Raw genomic sequence first — 24,005 nt, forward strand, 5'->3', positions numbered from 1 at the left:
TTAGGAAAGTTCCGCTACCCTGGGACTGGAGTACAGATGCGAACGAAAATGCGAATATTTCTAAATTCTCACATGATAAATCACGGCTGAGAAAATTCTTACGAATAACCACGCCCACAAGAGTCAAGAAGGCAAAAAACAGGTGCAAGCTGTCATATTCACACATACACTGAGCTACACTGTTTAGTAAATCTGGGGAAGGTCTGTGCACATCACACATACGCCAAAAAATGCTAAGGAGCACAAGGTACACTCCTTGATAAATCTCCCCCATACTATACAATCCGCCCGGGATCCCTAGCGGCGCCGTAAAAAAATGACATTTCTGTTTTCTGTGGCAGCTATTCATTGAGTAGCAGCCGCAGAAAACCCTGTCAGTTCACACGCTCCATTGTGTGCAGTGGGGCATTCTGATGCGGGCGTGCATGGATGTGCCCCCATCAGATTTCAGCGGCGCTAAAGATCATAAAGCCTGTACTGCAGTACCAGCCGGGATGATGTTTTCTGACACCGGCCGTTCCGTGACCCGTGGGTGTCATACAGCGTCTGAACAAAGCCTTATAGTGTGGGACCGGCTACGAAAAGGAAGGTAAAACACAAACCTTCCTCCTCATCGTCCCAGGCGCTATAAGGGGCTATCAGCTGGTTAACCTGGCTAACCAGCTGATAATAGTTCCTCTTTAAATGTCCTTTATTTATATATGCTGCCACCGTTTGTGTCGAGAACTGCAGGTAGTGTTTCTCCAGTCACACAAATAGCGCGTAGCATATGATGCACTGAAATGTTATACTTGGGAGGAGACAACGCAGTACATTGCCTCCTCCCGCAACCATCTCCCACCCCCCACCCCAGCTCCCTCCGCGGCTCTGGTAGCAACCCAGACACTGGCCAGAGGCCTGATCGTATGTATGAGCTGTCAATGAGAAACTGACAGCTCATAGAGTTATAATGCATTCCAGCACTGATCAATGTGATGTATTATATATGTGATCGCCTGAAAAGTAATTAAAAAAAAAAAAAAAAAATTAATAAATAAAAAAAAAACGCCCGATTAACACTGTAAGAAAAATTTATAAAAAAACTAACAAAAATGACAATATTTTGTAAATCCAGCCGCCTAAAAAAACAAAGGAAAAACAAGCTATCAAAGCGTCATATGTACACAAAACGCGCACCACTGAAAACGTCAGCTTATATCGGAAAAAAAAAAAGCCTTCACATAACTCTATTGGTGAAAAACTTTTAATATGTAAGACACAAACACTTTTTATAGTATAAATGTCATAAACTATAACAAACACTATATAAAATGGAGGAGAAAAAAATTGACTAAATTGGAATATCTTCCAGAAAATAAAAATGTTTAAATTTCTCCTACACTTGCTTAAATTTCTGTGAAACACCTAAAGGGTTAATAAACTTATGAAATGTTACTTTGAATACTTTGAGGGGTGCAGTTTTTACAGTGGAGGGATTTATGGGGGTAACCAACATACAGGCCCCACAAATCCACTTCAGATCTGAACTGGTCCCTAATAAAATTAGAATTTGAAATTTTCCTGAAAATTTTAAAATTAGTTGCAAAATTTCAAAGCCCTCTAACATCCTAAAAAGTAAAAGGACGTTCACCAAATGACGTCACCATAAAGTAGACATGTTGTAGATGCTGTAGTAATAATTAGTTCATGTGGCATGACTATCTTTTTTTTTTTTTTTTTTTTTAAAGAATTTTAAATATAAAGAAACATACATTTTTCAAATTTTTATGCAAATGTTTTGGGTTTTTTTTGTTACAAAAGAGTATCAACCAAAGTATACCAAAAAACATAAAGAAAAAACTATCTCAGAATAACTGCGATTGTTAAAAGCTTAGCAGAATTATCACTACATAAAGAGAGACAGGTCAGATTTAAAAAATAGGCCCTGGCCCTAAGGCCAAAACAGGCTGAAGAGGTAAGGGGTTAAAGGGTTATAAAGAGTGCCAATAATAGCTTCTATAAAAAGTTTTTATTATTATTATTCAAAAGTATGCTTTATTAAAAGGAAACAGTTACACATTGTCATAATCACACATGAAATGTTTGAAGTGAGAAAAATGACAATGTGGATGAGTAGATAACGGAACAATAAAAACTCTAGTGCAAAGTTAAAACCAACAAAGAATCTAAACAGAAGCATTCCTCCTAGACTATTCAAAAAGATCATACAGAGTATAATTCGGGACACTGGATGATCCTGAGTTAACCCTACAGAGTCCTGATGGCAGCTGTGACAACCAGAGGCCTCAGTGAGACCTCCGATGTCATAATTAAAGGACAAGTGCCATGAGAAACCTTTTCCCAGTAATTGAAGCACATTACAAAGTTATATAACTCTGTAATATACTTCAATCACCTATCTGCCTCCTTTCCCTGTCTTTTCCCCCCTCCACCCCCCACCAGGAAGTGTCCTAACTCACACAGACCTAATTACTGTCGTCACCGTCACCAAGCTCTTCTCTCAGCTCCTTCTCCTGTTACAGCAGCCCCCCCCCCTCCCTTGTCAGGTGACTCAGCTTGCTCAGCTCCCATTGGCTGAACAACTGCAAGCCATCACTTGGACTGGGGAGGGGAGGCTGGTGTAACAGGACCTAGAGCAGCCCTCCTGCTGATGACTCATCCTCACAAGAAGGAGCTGCCTGGTGACGGTGACGACAGTCATTAGGTCTGTGTGAGGTAGGACACTTCCTGGTGGGGGGTGGAGGGGGGAAAAGACAGGGAAGGGAGGCAGATAGGTGATTGAAGCATATTACAGAGTTATATAACTTTGTAATGTGCTTCAATTACTGGGAAAAAGTTTTTCATGGCACTTGTCCTTTAAGGAAGTCTGATCTACTTTAGTGTATTATGTGTGTGATCAAAAGATCACCTAGTTAAGTCCCCAAATAGGACAGTATGAAAGTAAGAAGACACATACACATACACATACATACATGCTTTATTATTGTTACTTTTACATATTCTTCAAATTTCAAGATAAATACTGATAACAAACATACAGATAGAAATTCCAGGTGGCATTATACTAGACTTTAAAGCGGTACTGTCATTTAAAAGTCTCCAGTTTTCCTAAAACCTTTTTTTAAAAAAATCTCCAGTCTTCCAGTATTTATGAGCTGCTGTATGTCCTGCAGGAAGTGGTGTTTTGTTTTCAGTCTGACACAGTGCTCTCTGCTGCCACCTCTGTCCATGTCAGGAACTGTCCAGAACAGTAGCAAAGCCCCATAGAAAACCTCTCCTGCTCTGCAGAGTTCCCGGCACAGACAGAGGTGGCAGCAAAGAGCACTGTGTCAGACTTCAAAGAAAGCACCACTTCCTGTAGGGCATACAGCAGCTAATAAGTACTGGAAGGCTGGAGATTTTTAAATGGAAGTAAATTACAAATCTGTATAACTTCTAGCAATGCATAGGTGTCCCATCCCATAGGCCCGGTGAACTTTCACTCTAAGGCTATGTTCACATGCTGTGCAAACAACGGCCATTCTGCTGTGAACGACCATTGTTTAACTTTACCTACCATTAATTTCGTCTGTAGGTAGTATTCAACAGCGGCCGTTCACAGCGTTACGGACATTGTTTGCAGCGTGTGAGCATAGCCTGAAGCAGTTGGCACACTCTGCTGTTCTGCCTCCATATTATAGTGTATATCATTTGTGAAAGTCTAGTAGCTGGGGTCCTCATCTGTTCCTTGAACTGAGATGCCCTGTGGTTGTAGCAGAGGGGTCGTGACCCTTCAATATACTAACTGGGAAATATAGAATATTCTGTAGCTCGTTTTGGCCACATTATGTCTGCTTTACTGCTGGTGCACTGATAACCTCTGACCTCTGCACATATTCCCTTCCTACTTGATTGTGAGTTGGAGAACAGAGGTCAGAGGTTATCAGTGCAGTGAAGCAGAGATCTCTGTCTTCTGCTTGTTAACCCTTTTTATGTTACAGCATGTAAGTAAACATTGGGTCACTTACACACTGCAGTACATAAGAGGTTAAGCAGAAGGACACCGGCTCTTACCTTCTCCCCCGGGCCTCATCCTGCACGGGCCCCATAGCAACTGCCTACCCTGCCTCTATGGTAGCTACGCCACTGCTTTTAGTATGCAATCTTAATTTTAGTTGGCATGCTACCTCATTTTACATTGCTAGTATAACAAGCTCACAGAGATGCCTCATTTACAGAGTTTGATTTACCAAATAAAAAGTTCTGGGTCATTAAGCAGCTTATGACCTGTGAAGACTGATTTACAATGTTGCAGTTGGCACGTTTGTCCAGCCTTGTGTAGTCTCTAGGAGGAAAAAACATGCACAAACACGATATAATAGGGAGCAACTAATCACACATTACCTATTAGTAAGAACTAAATCAGCACAAAGCAGTTGTGCTGCACATCTAGTAACTGCATGACCGGGCTGTATACGGGTTTACTGTAAATTATTATAATATTTGTGTTACCTTAGGCTCTTCACAGACAAGCGAATTGTATACGTATATTTGTGTCTGTATTACAGACGCATGTCCGGACCTGATTGTGGGTCTCACAGCTTTCAGGTTGTTGCATCTATAATACGTACACAAGAATACACGTGTATGGGAGCATATCGCGTACAATTACTACAACTACACATAAAACTACTAAAACTACAGATACAACCACAACAACTATATATACAATTACTTCCTGGCAAAACTGTACACTGTCCATCAATGCTTTTTTGTGACATGATCACTTGCTCCATGATTATTATTTTTTTTACAGATGAAACATGGTGTTTACATGTTGGTAAATTGACTGGTTTGGCAATTACTCACAATGTTAAAGGGAATCTGTCAGCTCCCAGGCCCTAACTAAGGTGCTGGCAGTGGGCGGTAATTGGCAGTCCCCTAGTGAGCATGGTGCCTTTTAGTAATTTGTCTGTGCAGTGGATTATACACAATCTTAGGTCTCTTACTGTACTGAAGAGTCAAACAGGAGCTGTTTGTGTCGCACTCCTCACCACTCCTTTCTCCCTCTTCTTCATGAATAATCGATGCTGCCAGGCCTCCTGCTCGCTCAGCTGTCAGCAAGTGTCTCTGATTGCAGATCAGTCCTCTGTAGGCAGGTTATGTGTGAAAGAAACACCCAGATATAGTTGAATCTCTGATTCCAAATGTGATGGCGCTGTAGTCTAGGGGTAACTCACCTGTCTAGAGACCTGCCAGCAGTTCATTCTTTGGTTTAAATCCCTGTTGAAATTGAGTGGATGGCCGCCATTTAATGGCAAATAATTGCCGTTTTTTAAATAATGTCCATTATTTGCCATTAAATGGTATCAATCCACTCAATTTCAACAGTGTATAAACATAGGGGGAGATTTATCAAAGGGTGTAAAATTTAGACTGGTGCAAACTGCCCACAGCAACCAATCACAGTTCCTCTTTCCTTTCAGCACTGCCTAAAGCTGAGCTGTGATTGGTTGCTGTCGGTAGTTTGCACCAGTCTAAATTTTACACCCTTTGATAAATCTCCCCCATAGCCTTTCTGTGTTTTCAATCCACTCCTGATTTCGGTTGCAAGACACTGAGCAAAAATACATAGCCTTAAAAATAATACAAAAATGAGAAAAAAAAGGGAAAAATAAAGACCTATATTTCATTTCCATCAGAGGATTTGAAGCAAAGGATGAACTGCTGGCAGGTCACTAGACAGGTGAGTTACCCCTAGATCATAGCTCCAACACATTTGGGGTCAGAGATTCAACTATATGTGAATAGGCTGTATCCCAGTTTTCCAGGCGGTCCTCCCGCTGTATCCACCCGCTGCACGGAGCGGCCAGACAGCGGGAATCTGATGCCGAGCGTTCAGGTTCATGCGAACCCGAACCTCGGCAGGTTCAGACCATCCTTAATGGGAATGTTTCTTTCAGACATAACCTGCATACAGAGGACTGATCTGCAATCAGAGACACTGGCTGACAGCTGAGTGAGCAGGAGGCCGGGCAGCATTGATTATTCATGAAGAGGAGGGAGGAGGAAGGAGTGATAAGGCGGCCAAAGTATGGCACAAACAACTCCTCTTTGACTCTTCATTACAGTAGGAGACCTGAAATTGTGCACGGAAATTCACCATGCTCACTAGGGAAATGACAGATTATACCTGTGATCAGACAATAACACAGTAAAAACCCTATGGAAAGAGCATGAAAAAAAAAAAGTTAAAATAAAATACAAAAAAATAAATAAAGTACATACACACATAATCCCCCGATAAAATAAATGTAGAAAAAAATAAAAGTAAAAATTAACACGTTTAAAATTGTAAGTTACAGCATCACCTAACTATGACAGCATAAAGTGAGATAGGTCAGGTTTAAAGAAAAAAAAAAAAAGGGCCCTGGTCCTGAAGGGGTTAATAAACAATGTTTGCTCACTGCATACAGTGCTGGAGGTCTACATTAAATGTTTCTTCCATAGAAAGTCTGATATCTGATCTACACACAGCGCCAATTTACCTAACAGCAATTGACCTGCAGTGCGGATTTTAAAACGTTCACAGTCAATTTATGTGGTGTGGATATCCTCACTCCACTTCATGATCAATCAATAGAGAAAGTAAAACCCGCACCAAATCCGCAGCGTTTTTGCATCAAATTCACTGCACAGCCTGAATCGATTTATTGGCAGATTTGCTGAGGATTTTTCAGCAGCAAATCACTTTAGTACATACTTACTTTATGCCAAAGGATTTAGGATTGTTACTTTTAACCCCTTAAAGGGGTATTCCACTCAAACACAACTTTTGATATGTTGCTGCCCATAGTGAGACTAATAATTCCTTCCATGCTTGTTATTATCTATTTAGTCTCCTTCCCCCAGTTCTGAGCTGCAGCTTTCTGCTGAAGACACAAAAATCTGTGTGTGAGCTTTTCGCTCTGTCTCCCTCTACTCCCCCTCCCTTCTGAGACGGCTGATGTAAACAAGTCCCTGAGTGGCTTAATTTGCAACATTGTAGCTTCTTTGGATCCATTTACACAGAAAGATTATCTGCCAAAGATTTGAAGCCAAAGCAAGAAACAGACTTTAAATAGAGATCAGGTCAGAAAGGAAAGCCTGAGATTTTTCCGCTTTTCAATTTCTGGCTTTGGCTTCAAATCTTTAGCAGATAATCTGTGTAAATTGACCCTTAGTAATGCTGGGAGGGTTATTCTGAGGTCAAGTTACTAATGAGCTCACTGTGATTAACCCTCCCAGCATTACAAAGAAGCTACAAAGTTGCAGAAAAAGCCTGCCAGGAGCTTGTTTACATCCGCTGTTTTATGGTGGTTTTACACAGAGCGATAATTCGCCCAATCGCACGATTAACGATTTTGAATGAACAATTTTTTTTTTATAACGATCGGCGTTTAGACGGAACGATACATCGTACGGAATATTCGTACGCATAGGGGAAATTGTTGAAAGACTGTTTACACTGAACGATCTGCGAATTTTTTGGGAACGATCAACGACGATTTGAGAACTTGTTGAAAGATCAAAATGAACGATTTTTCACTCGTCGCTTGATCGTTCGCTGCGTTTACACGTACGATTATCGTTCCAATTCGACCGTTATTGTGCAAATTCGAACGATACATCGTTCCGTGTAAAACCACCATTAGAATGGAGGGGGGAGGAGGGGAGACAGAGAGAAAAGCTCACACACAGATTTTTGTGTCTTCAGCAGAAAGCTGCAGCTCAGAACTGGGGGAAGGAGACTAAATAGATAATAATGGAAGGAATTGTTAGTCTCACCATGGGCAACAACATATCAAAAGTTATGTTCAGTGGAGTGGAATACACCTTTAAGAGCACTGAGGATTTTGGCCTTGATCACCAGGAGCCAATTTTCATTTTTGCATTTGTATTATTTCCTCCTCCCCTTCTAAGAGCTATAACTCCTTCCTTCTCCATCTACAGAGCCATGTAAGGGCTTTCGATTTTTTCAGGAACAAGTGTACTTTGTAACGGCGCCTTTCAATCTACCATAAAATGTATGAGTGAACCCCCCAAATATTTATGGAAATTGGAAAAGAAATGCAATTTCACAAATTCTGTCAGTTTACGTAATGCACTTTATGGTAATACTGAGATGTATTTTTATTTTCTATGTCGAACACAGCGTTATGGCATAATAATATGGCATACAGGTACGGCATGGGTCGTTCCGGCACAAGCACCCATGCCGTACCCGTATGTCTAGGAGTTAGTAAGGGGTAGTGCACCAAATTTTTTTTTCTTTCAAATCAACTGCTGCCATGAAGTGCCAGAGATTTGTAATTTACTTCTATTAAAAAATCTCAATCCTTCCAGTACTTATCAGCTGCTGTATGCCCAGCAGGAAGTGGTATTATTTCCAGTCTGGAGAGCAGGAGAGGTTTTCTATGGGGATTTGCTCCTTCTCTGGACAGTTCCTGACATGGACAGAGGAGGAAACAGAGAGCACTGTGTCAGACAGGAAAGAAAACACCACTTCCTGCTGGACACACAGCAGCTGATAAGTACTGGAAGGCTTGAGATTTTTTAATAGAAGTAAATTACAAATCTCTGGCACTTCATGGCAGCAGTTGATTTGAAAGAAATTTTTTTTGGTGCACTACCCCTTTAAGGGGAAAGTTCTACAGCTGTCACTTTTAAAGAGGTGTGATCCGTAGCTGTCACTGTTACAGGGGAGTGGTCTGTAGCGGTCACTGTTATAGGGGAGTGGTCTGTAGCAGTCACTGTTATAGGGGAGTGGTCTGTAGCAGTCACTGTTATAGGGGAGTGGTCTGTAGCAGTCACTGTTATAGGGGAGTGGTCTGTAGCGGTCACTGTTATAGGGGAGTGGTCTGTAGCGGTCACTGTTATAGGGGAGCGGTCTGTAGCAGTCACTGTTATAGGGGAGTGGTCTGTAGCTGTAACTGTTATAGGGGAGTGGTCTGTAGCAGTCACTGTTATAGGGGAGTGGTCTGTAGCGGTCACTGTTATAGGAGAGTGGTCTGTAGCAGTCACTGTTATAGGGGAGTGGTCTGTAGCTGTAACTGTTATAGGGGAGTGGTCTGTAGCGGTCACTGTTATAGGGGAGTGGTCTGTAGCAGTCACTGTTATAGGGGAGTGGTCTGTAGCTGTAACTGTTATAGGGGAGTGGTCTGTAGCAGTCACTGTTATAGGGGAGTGGTCTGTAGCAGTCACTGTTATAGGGGAGTGGTCTGTAGCAGTCACTGTTATAGGGGAGTGGTCTGTAGCGGTCACTGTTATAGGGGAGTGGTCTGTAGCAGTCACTGTTATAGGGGAGTGGTCTGTAGCTGTAACTGTTATAGGGAAGTGGTCTGTAGCTGTCACTGTTATAGGGGAGTGGTCTGTAGCTGTAACTGTTATAGGGGAGTGGTCTGTAGCTGTAACTGTTATAGGGGAGTGGTCTGTAGCTGTAACTGTTATAGGGGAGTGGTCTGTAGCTGTAACTGTTATAGGGGAGTGGTCTGTAGCTGTCACCTTTTTAGAGGTGTCGTCTGTAGTAGGGATGAGCGAATCGTCCGAGGTTCGGGTTCGTATGAATATGAACTATCGGCTTCTGATTCCCGCTGTCTGCCCGCTCCGTGGAGAGGGTGGATACAACCTTGAGGACCGCCTGGAAAACTGGGATACAGCCATAGCCATAGTCTGTATCCCAGTTTTCTAGGCGGTCCTCAGGCTGTATCCACCCTCTCCACAGAGTGGGCAGACAGCGGGAATCAGAAGCCAACAGTTCAGGTTCATACAAACCCGAACCTCGGACGGTTCTCTCATCCCTACTCTGTAGCTGTCACTGTTATAGGGCAGCGGTCTGCAGTGGTCAGTTATGGTCTATAGCTGTGACCTTTATAGACGCGTGTTGTGTAGCTGTCACTGCTATAGAGGCTTGGTCTGTAGTTGTCACCACTATAGAGGGGTGGTCGTTAGCTGTCACCATTATAGAGGGTTGGTCTATAGATGTCACCTTTATAGAGACGTGGCCTATAGATGTCACCTCTATAGAGGCGTGGCCTATAGATGTCACTGTTATAGGGGTCCATAGCACCAAACGTGGGAATCGGGCCACGGTTCATAAAAAGGCATTGGCTCTCACCCCCCCCGGCACTGTTCTATGAATACCTCAAGATCTCAAATTATCCCCTATACACCGGATTCATTTATTTGGTAAGCAACCAACCTCCATTCTCAGGATGTGTACCCCACAGATCAGCTGGTTACCCCAATCCTGTGGACATGGTATAACCAGTCTTAGGTTTCCCCTTGTGGGCACACACAGGAGTCCCCATAGAGGCAGTACATTACACTGCAGGCAATGGGGATGCAGAAGGCTATTCTGCAGCAGACAGCCCCGGTGCCCATCACCCTGCTCTATATATAGCCGCCCCATTCCCAGGACCCGGTGTCATTGCACGTGTTCTTCCCTGACCCGCTCCCATCTATTACACCATGATATCGGGTAACTGGCTTGAATGGTTCAGCCTTGTGTGCACCTTTTCCTCTTCAGTCTCTCACAGCAGGCAATACAGTCTAGAATGCTTAGCATCACAATGTCTAGAATCCTCTCCTCTGATGGTATATACTCTAGCATGTTCAGCTTTCAAAGGTCTAAAATTTATCAATGTCTCTAAGCGTCTCACTGCAGGCTTAGTGTATATATATGTGTCTGTGGGGGTCTGTATACAGGGGGAGAGGACTGGTGTGTGGGTCTGTATACAGGGGGAGAGGATTGGTGTGTGGGGGTCTGTATACAGGGGTAGAGGACTGGTGTGTGGGGTCTGTATACAGGGGGAGAGGACTGGTGTGTGGGGTCTGTATACAGGGGGAGAGGACTGGTGTGTTGGGGGTCTGTATACAGGGAGAGAGGACTGGTCTGTGTGGGGTCTGTATATAGGGGGAGAGGACTGGTGTGTGGGGTCTGTATACAGGAGGAGAGGACTGGTGTGTGGGGGTCTGTATAGACCCCCCCACACACACACCAGTCTTCTCCCCCTGTATACAGACCCCCACAAACCAGTCCTCTCCCCCTGTATACAGACCCCACACACCAGTCCTCTCCCCCTGTATACAGACCCCACACACCAGTCCTCTCCCCCTGTATACAGACCCCACACACCAGTCCTCTCCCCCTGTATACAGACCCCACACACCAGTCCTCTCCCCCTGTATACAGACCCCACACACCAGTCCTCTCCCCCTGTATACAGACCCCACACACCAGTCCTCTCCCCCTGTATACAGACCCCACACACACACCACTCCTCTCCTCTCCCCTGTATACAGACCCCACACACACACCACTCCTCTCCTCTCCCCTGTATACAGACCCCACACACACCACTCCTCTCCCCCTGTATACAGACCCCACACACCAGTCCTCTCCCCTGTATACAGACCCCACACACACCAGTCCTCTCCCCCTGTATACAGACCCCACACACACCAGTCCTCTCCCCCTGTATACAGACCCCACACACACCAGTCCTCTCCCCTGTATACAGACCCCCCCACACACACCAGTTCTCTCCCCCTGTATACAGACCCCACACACCAGTCCTCTCCCCCTGTATACAGACCCCCCCACACACACCAGTTCTCTCCCCCTGTATACAGACCCCACACACCAGTCCTCTCCCCCTGTATACAGACCCCACACACCAGTCCTCTCCCCCTGTATAGACCCCACACACCAGTCCTCTCCCCTGTATACAGACCCCACACACCAGTCCTCTCCCCCTGTATACAGACCCCACACACCAGTCCTCTCCCCCTGTATACAGACCCCACACACCAGTCCTCTCCACTGTATACAGACCCCACACACCAGTCCTCTCCCCTGTATACAGACCCCCCCCACACACACCAGTCCTCTCCCCCTGTATACAGACCCCACACACCAGTCCTCTCCCCCTGTATACAGACCCCACACACCAGTCCTTTCCCCCTGTATACAGACCCCCCCACACACCAGTCCTCTCCCCCTGTATACAGACCCCCCCCCCCACACACCAGTCCTCTCCCCCTGTATACAGACCCCCCCACACACCAGTCCTCTCCCCCTGTATACAGACCCCCCCACACACCAGTCCTCTCCCCCTGTATACAGACCCCCCCACACACCAGTCCTCTCCCCCTGTATACAGACCCCCCCACACACCAGTCCTCTCCCCCTGTATACAGACCCCCCCACACACCAGTCCTCTCCCCCTGTATACAGACCCCCCCCCCACACACCAGTCCTCTCCCCCTGTATACAGACCCCCCACACACACACCAGTCCTCTCCCCCTGTATACAGACCCCCCACACACACACACCAGTCCTCTCCCCCTGTATACAGACCCCCCACACACACACCAGTCCTCTCCCCCTGTATACAGACCCCACACACCAGTCCTCTCCCCCTGTATACAGACCCCACACACCAGTCCTCTCCCCTGTATACAGACCCCACACACCAGTCCTCTCCCCCTGTATACAGACCCCCCCCCCCACACACCAGTCCTCTCCCCCTGTATACAGACCCCCCCACACACCAGTCCTCTCCCCCTGTATACAGACCCCCCCACACACCAGTCCTCTCCCCCTGTATACAGACCCCCCCACACACCAGTCCTCTCCCCCTGTATACAGACCCCCCACACACACCAGTCCTCTCCCCCTGTATACAGACCCCCCCACACACCAGTCCTCTCCCCTGTATACAGACCCCACACACCAGTCCTCTTCCCTGTATACAGACCCCCCACACACACACACACCAGTCCTCTCCCCCTGTATACAGACCCCATACACACACACATCAGTCCTCTCCCCCTGTATACAGACCCCACACACCAGTCCTCTCCCCCTGTATACAGACCCCACACACCGGTCCTCTCCCCCCTGTATACAGACCCCCACACACCAGTCCTCTCCCCCCTGTATACAGACCCCACACACCAGTCCTCTCCCCTGTATACAGACCACACACCAGTCCTCTCCCCCTGTATACAGACCCCACACACCAGTCCTCTCCCCCTGTATACAGACCCCACACACCAGTCCTCTCCCCCTGTATACAGACCCCACACACCAGTCCTCTCCCCCTGTATACAGACCCCCCCACACACCAGTCCTCTCCCCCTGTATACAGACCCCACACACCAGTCCTCTCCCCCTGTATACAGACCCCACACACCAGTCCTCTCCCCCTGTATACAGACCACACACACCAGTCCTCTCCTGTATAGTAACCCTGCAGTGAGAAGCTGAGGAGGGAGTATATACTGTAGTCACCATGCTGGCCTGTATACCCTCCAGGCTCAGCCCTCCTTCCCTGGGATTAGCCTCCCGCAGGCGCCATGTTCCCAGCAGCTCTGTGAGGTAGCAGTGACCCTCCAGCTGACTCCATGACAGCAGCTCCGGCCGGTGACGTCACGCCTCCCCCTCATCCCTTATCTCCATCCCATGGTGTGCCCTCCCCGGCCGCTCCTCCCTCTCCCCCAGCGCCGACCCTCCCCCTCCTCCTCCCGGGGATGGTAGAAGTGGAGCAGGCGCTGAAGGCTTCTTGTGTCTAGGATGGAGTTACTGCTGTGTCCTGTGTAAACTTTAACTCCAGCCAAAGTCTTATCTGCGTGTTGTGACCCGCACTGTCCCCTCTCCGCACACAGGCCCGGGACCCCCGCACCTGGCGACATGTGGAAGCTGAACAAGAGCAAAGTACTGATAGAAGATACAGCTGAGGAAGAAGGGCAGGCTCCGCCGGACCCCCAGGTAACAGCTGCAGCCATGTATATGGAGCGATAAGAGGAGGTCTGTCTGCAGTCCTGTGCAAGACCCCCAGGGACTGAGCTCTGCTACCAGCAGTCCTGTGCAAGACCCCCAGGGACTGAGCTCTGCTGCCAGCAGTCCTGTGCAAGACCCCCAGGGACTGAGCTCTGCTGCCAGCAGTCCTGTGCAAGACCCCCAGGGACTGAGCTCTGCTACCAGCAGTCCTGTGCAAGACCCCCAGGGACTGAGCTCTGCTACCAGCAGTCCTGTGCAAGACTCCCAGGTTCTGAGCTCTGCTACCAGCAGTCCTGTGCAGGACCCCCAGGTACTGAGCTCTGCTACATATGTGTACACTCCAGCTGCCTGCCTGCAGTCCTGTGCAAGACCCCCAGGTACTGAGCTCTGCTACCAGCAGTCCTGTGCAAGACCCCCAGGTACTGAGCTCTGCTACCAGCTGTCTGCCTGCAGTCCTGTGCAAGACCCCCTGGTACTGAGCTCTACTATATATGTGTACCCTCCAGCTGTCTGCCTGGTCAGTCCTGTGTAAGACTCCCAGGTACAGAGCTCTGCTACATATATGTACACACCAGAGGATGAGCTACATATGTGTACACCCCAGGTGCTTAGCTCTGCTACATATGTGTACACTCCAGCTGGCTGCCTGGTCAGTCCTGTGTAAGACCAGAGATACTCCGCTCTGTTTCATGTGTGTACACCCCAGCTGTTTGCCTAGTTAGTCCTGTGTAAGACCCCCAGGAGCTTGGCTCTGCTACATATGTGTACACTCCAGCTGGCTGCCTGGTCAGTCCTATGTAAGACCAGAGATACTCAGCTCTGCTACATGTGTGTACACCCCAGGTGCTCGGCTCTGCTGAATATGTGTGTACACTCCAGCTGTCTGCTTGGTCAGTCCTGTGTAAGACCCCCAGGTGCTTCGCTCTGCTACATATGTGTACACCTCAGGTACAGAGCTCTGCTACATATGTGTACCCCCCAGCTGTCTGCCTGGTCAGTCCTATGTAAGACCCCCAGGTGTTGAGCTGCTTTCAGCTCGGCTGTGCCTGTGTAGACAGCAGCAGTTTGGTGGGTGGCTGTTCAGACTGTGGGTCATCACTGTTTCCTATGTAAGAAGCTGTCAGCCCGGCTTGTGTAACCTAACCAGCACTGCTACAGCTCACCGCACTCCTTACTGCCCGGGGCACAGCAGGAGCTACGGATTCTACCAGTGCTTGTATCTGAGGCTGGCAGCTAAAGTGTCATCGCTGCCTAACAATCCCCAGGAGAGGATATCCACATGGCTTTACTGTCCCTGCCAGGATGGTGTCTGTAAACAGCAACAAGCAGCACCCAGCGGTAGGCACATGGCTGCCAGGCCTGCTTTATTTGCTGTACCCCTGTGGTTGTGCCCTTGGAATGGCATTATATGACAGGACGTTGCATTTTACAGCCACTTGTCCCACTTTGTGATGTCTTCCTTTGTTGCGGTTTCCTGTATGTGGACAAGGGTGAGACCACTCCAGAGGAAATACCTCTAAAGATGGAGCGGCAATGAAGTCGGGAGGTGTTTGCCATTGTTCTGCCACTTCTCAGGTCACAGTGTCTTTTTTTCAGCAGAGATCCGGTCATACCCTGTAAGGCTCCGACTAGGTTCACATTTTTGGTCTCTATCTGGATCTTTTTTTTTTTTTTTTTTTAATCAGAACTAACATATATTATGTGTTTTTTCCATTTACTTCCATTATATAAAAAAAAAAGTCTCAAAACACATCCCTTTTTTTTTTTTTCTAGCGTGCATAAAATTTAGGTCAAGTACGTTTTTGTGCACGTTAAAAAAGATGCGTTTTGATCCGTCTTTTATAAAGGAAGTCAGTGGGAGAAAAACGGATTAAAACAGATGCACACGATCTGTTTTTTTTTTTTTTTTTCTTTTTTACATTTTTTTTTTTAGCCTACACAAAAATATGTCTGACCCCATTTTTCTGTACGTTAAAACTAAAGATGAATCTGTTAAACAGAAAACAAATATGCAGTGTGAACCCAGCTTAAAGGGGAACTATCAGCGGGAAGGACAAATCTAACCTGTTGATAGCCCCCTATAATGCCCGGGGTGCTAAGGATGACGGTATGTCTTTCCTCCTCGGTGCCATTCCCGTGCTGTTCACAGTATAATCCTCATTGCAGAGCACTGCCCCACCACAGAGCGTGAGCTGGCATGCCCGCTCCATTGTTTATTATTAGGAGTGGGTCAGCTCGTGCTCTGCGGGCGGGCAGTGCTCCTAACGGTGCTCCGGATCGGGGATTACAATAACAGCACAAAGGAGGAAGGTAAGACACATACTGTACATTATGTAGTTCTGGATATTCATGAGAAGCAGGAAACTCCACCCACTAGGTGCTGATTAGCAGTTATGTATTAATACTGTGTATAGGAAGTCAGCTGTCAATCAGCAGCCGGAGGGTGGGGGAGTTGTGTGGCAACTATCCTATTCTCCTGCATACTAGGAGAACAGCTCAACAGAATGATGTGAGTAATACACCGATCTGTTCAGCATTTCTGTCACTAGTTTGTCCTAATTTAAGGTGGAATAAACCTAGTGAGAGATTCCCTTTGAGCAATAAAACCTGAGCTCTGAGCAACAAAGAAAATCTAGAGGCAACAACAATCTCTATGTTCTGGTATCTCTCCCAGATTCCCCATGCACAGACATTTCTATGGAGATGGGCAGCCAGACAGCCCAGGCGCTTGCTTATCCCTCCCAGAACAAAGACGTTGGGTGTTAAATTTCCACCATGCTTGACGCCTCTCTCCACCAACATCATCTGTCATTGAAGAATCGGGAGTCCCCCATACGCTGTTGGGCGAACCTGCTTTAGTATTACTCCCACTCAAGCACAGAATATAGTTGTTTAGGTAAAGTGCTACTGTCACCCCCCCCCCCCCCCCCCCCCTTAAAGCGAATGTACTGCTGGTACAGTCGCTTTAAGGGTCCATTCACACTACAGAATTTTTGTGGAATCTCGACTCCAGGTACATGTTAACTGAAATCGCTGTCACAAAAAAAAAAAGGCTAAAATAAAACATTGTGACAAGGTGCACTTACCTTTTAGGGTCCTTTTACATGGACAGATAAGGGGCAATAAGAACACCAGTCTACTATGTACAAGTTGATTGGCACCCAAAGCCTCTACAGCCCATTTATTGAGGGTGAACGGCCACACAAATGCTCCCTGGATTCTGTGTGTGGCCATTTACTTTACACACAGGGAGATGTGCTGCTATCACCCCCATTACTGTATATAAGGTTCTCCCCACCATCCATAAGCTTAGATGTTAGACATTTGATATATACCTGTATAAAAGTGTCAGTGTCTTCATGCGCTCCATTTCATCGACGGACAGCGTCGCCTTGCCCCAGCTGCCATGAAGCCCTGCCTAGGTGACACTGTCCACTGATGAAATAAAGCAAAAGTAAGGGTCTGTTCACACTATGAAATTTTCACATAATTTCAAGTGGAGTCCGCTTGAAGTTCCGCCTGTCCCATTGACAATTGTCAATAGGACCTCTCATGCGCACTCCGCCATCCGCCCAAAGAATTAAAATGGAGTGCGCGTGAGAGGTCCTATTGAATCAATGGTGCTCTTATTGCCCCCTATCTGTCCATATAAAAGGACCCTTAGGGTGGTATTACCTGTACCTGTGTGATAATACCTGTAAACGAGCAGCGATCTGCTAGATCGTCGCTCGTTTACTGGGCCTATTACACGGCCCGTTATCGTTACCGATATCCTTGCAGCCCTTGTTTAAACTACATACATTACCTATCCACGCTCTAGGACTGTTTCTGCGGTCCGCTTCTCCACAGGTCCCGCGCGCTCTAGCTTCAAAGTGGCCTGTCGGCTAACAGGCCGCTCAGCCAATCACAGGCCGGAACCTCCGCGGCCTGTGATTGGCCGGGCGGCCTGTCAGCTGACAAGCCACTCTGAAGCTAGAGCGAGTGGGACCCAGGGAGAAGACCGCATGAGCATCCCTGGAACGTGGATAGGTAATGTATATCGTCAGTCGCCGGCCCCACACCGCTATTACACGTAACGGTGCGTGGTCGGCACCCGACGAAATTAGGCCAGAACCTATATCAACGATCAGCCGATGATCGTTGTCAATTGGGCCGATTATCGCTCCGTGTAATAGTACCCTAAGGGTGCCTTCACACCTACCGCATCCGCTGCGGATCCAGTGCCATTCATCCCTATGAGAGTATGTGAGTTAACCCCCTGCAGCCTTCCTGCAGATTTTGAAAGTTATAATGACCGGTACACTTTAAGTATCGAAATAAAGTTAGTATCGGTATTGGGACATTACTAGTTTGCTGTTATCCAGGCCTGCATTGAACTTTACACTGAGGAATAGGCAAAGTTTTTTCTGCTTGAAATTTCCTCTTCTTGAGCTCTGTCCAGAATTCAAGCGAAAAGAGAAAATTCAAAGCCCCAATGACTTCTATGGGATTTCTCTGGCAAAATCCGCCCAAAGAATTGACACGTCAGTTCTTTGGGCGGAAAGCAGATCCGTGGTGGAACATTCTGCGCGTAAATACCACAATGTGAACAACAGAGTGAAAATCCCATTGAACACAATGGGACACTGCTCTGTACATATTTTACGTGTGGAATTTCAAACAGAATGGGGGAGATTTATCAAACATGGTGTAAAGTGAAACTGGCTCAGTTGCCCCTAGCAACCAATCAGATTCCACTTTTCATTTTCCAAAGAGTCTGTGAGGAATGAAAGGTAGAATCTGATTGGTTGCTAGGGGCAACTGAGCCAGTTTCACTTTAAACTATGTTTGATAAATCTGCCCCGTAATACGTGTAAATTTAAGAGCGAATTCTGCTTGAAATTGTTTATGAACATACACTATGGCCTAGCTATGCCATTATTATGGCCTGATAGCTGCATTTGTCTTCAGTTGGGGGTAAGAACCTCTATACAACTGTAAATATCACATGCGGTGTTGCCCCCCCCAACTAGTGTGATGGGTCGCTATGGGCAACTATACCACTATGCTAGAGTGTCCCCCTTTAAAGGGGTATTCCCCCCAAAATAATTTTTGCATTAATACGCTGCCCACCCGTAGCTTTCCATCTTTCCAATATAAAGTTATTATGGATTCTGCACAGTTTTGCTGTTATCCAGCTACATTCACCCCCACGGATTGCATAGAATCATCAGACCTCAGTCCACTCCGACACGCTACCTGCTCCTGGCCCGCACCCTCCTAGACGGCATCACGTGTCCTCCTTCTCTTTAATGGGCCGGGTAAGCGCTTCTAACCCAGCCAATCTGAAGTGAAGGAGGACGGCGGTGGCTGCTGTTAGAGAGGGAGACAGTGATCAGTGAAGCTGTCACTGTCTCCTTCTCTAACAGCAGCCACCCCAGTCACTGGTACCGTGTGTGCCCCCTTGTCACCTGCGGCTGGGTTTGCGATGCTGGGCCGCGCTGTCACTCTCGATTGGCGGCGGCATCCTCCTCCTGTCACTCGCGGCTCACTGTCCCTCCGGTTCACCTGCGGCTCCATCACCTCCGTGACCGCGGCCCCGTCAACCACCCCCCACCGGCACCTACATCTGACTGTCACCCGCAATCCGACCCCCCCCCCCCCCCCCCCCCCATCACCCGCGGCTCACTGTCCTCCCCCCCCCCCCCCCCGCCCATCACCCGCGGCTCCGTCACCTCCATGAGCGCGGCCCTGTCAGCCCCCCCACCCGTCTCTTACTGTCAGCCGCGGCCCACTAGCGTCCGCCCGCGGCGCCGCGGCTCATCTCAGCTCTACTATGCCATCACCATCTCAGCTCTGCTATGCCCTCACCATCTCAGCTCTGCTATGCCCTCACCATCTCAGCTCTGCTATGCCCTCACCATCTCAGCTCTGCTATGCCCTCACCATTTCAGCTCTGCTATGCCCTCACCATCTCAGCTCTGCTATGCCCTCACCATCTCAGCTCTGCTATGCCCTCACCATCTCAGCTCTGCTATGCCCTCACCATCTCAGCTCTGCTATGCCATCACCATCTCAGCTCTGCTATGCCATCACCATCTCAGCTCTGCAGCTATGCCATCACCATCTCAGCTCTGCAGCTATGCCATCACCATCTCAGCTCTGCAGCTATGCCATCACCATCTCAGCTCTGCAGCTATGCCATCACCATCTCAGCTCTGCAGCTATGCCATCACCATCTCAGCTCTGCAGCTCTGCTGCACCATCTCAGCTCTGCAGCTCTGCTGCACCATCTCAGCTCTGCAGCTCTGCTGCACCATCTCAGCTCTGCAGCTCTGCTGCACCATCTCAACTCTGCAGCTCTGCTGCACCATCTCAGCTCTGCAGCTCTGCTGCACCATCTCAGCTCTGCAGCTCTGCTGCACCATCTCACCATCTCATCTCTGCTATGCCATCACCATCTCAGCTCTGCTGCACCATCTCACCATCTCAGCTCTGCTACACCATCTCAGCTCTGCTACACCATCTCAGCTCTGCTGCTCTGCTGCACCATCTCATCTCTGCTATGCCATCACCATCTCAGCTTGCATGATGGGAAATGTAGTTTCCTATCTTGATTATAGACCATGTTTAAGAAAAACTTGTAACTCAAGAACGGCAGCAGCTAGGAAGATGGGAGACGGCTCAAAATACTCTGGGAGACTTGGTGAGTAAGAATAGCTAGGTTTGGGGGCATTACATCTTTTTTGCTTTTGGGGGGAATACCCCTTTAAGTTGTATTATCTGTTAATGTAGCTGACCCGCAGGCACTGTGTATGCTTACACTGATCCCGGCCTGGGTGGAATGTGAAGAGATAAGACTGGAACAGCTTGTTTCTTCTACTGTTTGGCCATTTAGCACATTTTTGAAAATAGGCCATGTGGTGTATGTTATTTATTTTTGTTGCTTATCACACATTATATCTAATACAGTAAAACAATACATCACTCCTAATCGCTAGGCCATCATTTGTCTAGCTTATTCAGATAAATATCAATGAGTAGCACCCGTACTCTTCGGCCGTGATTATTTGGCGTTCACATATTAACAAACCAGCCTGTGTAATAATTAGGGATTCTTTTACTTTAAATACAGATTTGACTCTGTATTAAAAATTCAGGTTTGGCTGGAATGTTACTCTCCCTCATTCCTATACTGTAAGGAGTCCAAGAAGCAGAGACCTAGTTCTACAGCAGAGTCCACAAAGTACATATGTATCATTCAGACAACCCTGTGGGTGTTTTTTATTATTATTATTATTATTATTTGTCAATGCCATTTCACTAAACTTTGGACATGTCCAAAATTTTGATCGGTTTGGGTCTGAGTGTTCAGACCTGTACTGATCGGGAAATAGGGCTGGGAGAAGACTGCGCTAAGCGTGATCCTCTCCCGACTCGCGTCACGTTATCAGTCAGGCTCCATTATAAGTCCGACTGGTCACATGACACAGAGCCGGGAGAGGACCACGCTTAGCGCAGTGTTCTCCTGGCCCTATCTCTCGATCGGTTTGGGTCTGAACACCCGGACCGATCAAAACTTTTGATATGTCTCTATGACCTGTCAAAAGTTTTGTTAAATGACACTTTAAAGAGGATGTACCACTCGGTACATCCTCTTGAACCTGAACCCACCTATCGATCGGCGCCGGCACTGGGAAGCCGGTGCCGCGGTCTGTTTTTCGGACTGCCGCCCGGTTCCCGAGCACGGCGCCGTTCGATCTGGCGGTACTGGCCGGTGCTGAAGCACTGGAGGTCGGCCGGCCGGTGGGAGGGAATTCCCTCCCCTGTGTGACGCGGCTTGCTTAGAATGAATGGAGCCGCGTCATACAGGGGAGGGAATTCCCTCTCACTGGGGGCGCGGCCGGCCCGCCTCCTGTGCTTCAGCATCGGCTGGTACCGCTGGATCGAACGGCGCCGTGCCCGGGAACCGGGCGGCGGTCCGAAAAATGGACCGCGGCATCGGCTCTCCCTTGCTGGCGCCTATCGATCCGTGGGTTCAGGTTAAAGAGGATGTACCGGGTGGTACATCCTCTTTAAACCCACAGATATGACAGCTTAAAGTGTTACTGTTGTATAATTTTTTTTAATTTATTTTTATTTTTGCAGAAAACAATAGTACAGACGATTTTAAGAAACTTTGCGATTGGGCATGTTTATCATGAAAAAGCAGTTTGAAGCTCTACCCCCTGTCTTCATGGTTTTTTATGGAAAGGGGAGGGGTGGAGGGAGATGAGGCACCAAAACAGGACAACAGAGTTAATTTACAGCTACATCAATGGGCTATCTCCTCTGAAGTCAGCACTGACCTCTGAATACCTCTGTGTAATCCTTTTGTTCTCTGCTGGTGACTAATCTCCCTCCTCCCCTCTCCATAGGTTACACAGGGCTCGACTGATGTAAAAGTGTCGTGATTTCCTGATAATAAGCAGTGAATATGAGAGAGAAGGGGGGGGGGACCTTGGGAAAGTCTTTTTGAATGCAGATAATGGCATATTTGCCTAATAGACCAAATTACAAAGTTTCCTAAAATCGCCTGGACTATTGATTTCTGCACAAAAAAATGTAAAAACGACAGTGACACTTAAAAGCCAAGCTGGTAGCCATGTGCCTGGTTTCTGAAATAAAATTGATATTGTAATGCCCCCTATACCCTGAGGAGGAAGGTATGTGTCTTTTCTTCCTCCACGGTAACGGTCATGCGCTTTTAGTCGCAGTAAACTCCACTCCCGTGCACCATTAAGAGCACTTCTGTGTCATTGCCCCCCCCCCCCCATTGATTATCATTAGGGTGGGCCATATGATGCGGCAGTGCTCCGGAGCAAAGTTTACCTTGTTTACAGTGTGGGAACAGCACAGAGGAGGAAGGTAACACACATGCCTTCCTCCTCAGCGTCCCCAATGCTATTGGGGGCTATCAGCAGGTTACATTCATCTAACCCGCCAAGAGTTCCCCTTTAACTATTTCAGCGCTCATGGCATCCTTATTAATGATGAAGCAGAGAGTTCCAACAAACCGTGCACAGAAAGTGTGGCTGTAGCCCAAAGGCCCTATTACACGGAATGATTATCGGCCGTTACGAATGATAATCGTTCTGTGTAATAGAAGGCAACAATCAGCCGACATGAACTGGATCTAAATATAGAAAATACACCAAAAAATTAGTCACCCTCATCGTCCATAGCACTTTCTCATTCTTTCCATCTTAAGCACCTGTTACAGTAAAACATGAGGAAATTCCGATGCAGAACACCTGACGCAGACTCTTCTCTGAATCCCACCTGCTTCAGTGTCGCACGCCTCCACTCGCCGCTCAAAGAATTAACATGTAAATTCAGAGAGTGGAGGGGCGCAACACATTACATTGAGACACTGAGAAAGACGACCAGGTTTTGTGTCCGTCAAAAGAAACGGATCCATTTTGAGCCGCTCGCTTCATTGTGTGAACTGACAGGGTTTCCTACAGACGCAATTCATTGAGTTGCGGCCACAGAAAACTGACATGTTAGTTCTTTGCGGCGCCGCATCCCATAGAAGCAGAGGCAGTGTTCCACAACGTGAAAAGTACGGCCGTACTTTTACGTAGTGTGAAAATAGCCTGAGGGTGCCTTCACACCTACAGGATCCACAGCGGATTTCACTTCTGCGGATTCGAAGCGAGAAACGCTGCGGATCCGGTACCATTCATTTCTATGATAGCACATATTCGCAGCAGGATTAACATCCCGCTGTGAATATGTGCTTTAACCCCTCGCTGTCCGCAGCCCCGCCGCCATATTAGCCCATCTTCGGCCACATCCCCCCATCTCTGGCCGCATCCCCCCATCGCCAGCCGCATCCAGCAGCCCGCCGCCGAGAGCATAAAGTACCTGCTCAAGGGCGCGGCTGCAGTGAAGCTCCCGGCTCCGGTCCCGCTAATGAGGGGCGGGGCTGCGGACAGCGAGGGGTTAAAGCACATATTCACAGCGGGATGTTAATCCCGCTGCGAATATGTGCTATCATAGAAGTGAATGGTACCGGATCCGCAGCGGTTCTCTCTTCGAATCCGCAGAAGTGAGATCCGCTGTGGATCCGGTTGGTGTAAAGGCACCCTAAATCCGTTTTTTTGCAAAAACGGATTGCAAAAACGTAGTGTGAACCCAGCCTATGGGACAGGACCAGAGCTGGGCTGGCACCCTCAA

At 47.6% G+C, this 24,005-nt stretch overlaps 1 protein-coding gene across 1 annotated transcript in view; it reads left to right on the top strand.

Annotated features, from left to right (window-relative positions):
* The first annotated feature begins 13,512 nt into the window (after window positions 1-13,512).
* Window positions 13,513-24,005, top strand: part of TDRP (testis development related protein) — a 61,334-nt gene continuing 50,841 nt past the window's right edge. Inside the window, exon 1 of the mRNA XM_069973452.1 lies at window positions 13,513-13,793. Within this exon, the coding sequence (XP_069829553.1) occupies window positions 13,716-13,793 (78 nt within the window). The 5' untranslated portion in view covers window positions 13,513-13,715. The remainder of the gene's footprint in view (window positions 13,794-24,005) is intronic.

Source organism: Dendropsophus ebraccatus, chromosome 6 (genome assembly GCF_027789765.1).
Source record: "Dendropsophus ebraccatus isolate aDenEbr1 chromosome 6, aDenEbr1.pat, whole genome shotgun sequence".
Taxonomy (NCBI): domain Eukaryota; kingdom Metazoa; phylum Chordata; class Amphibia; order Anura; family Hylidae; genus Dendropsophus; species Dendropsophus ebraccatus.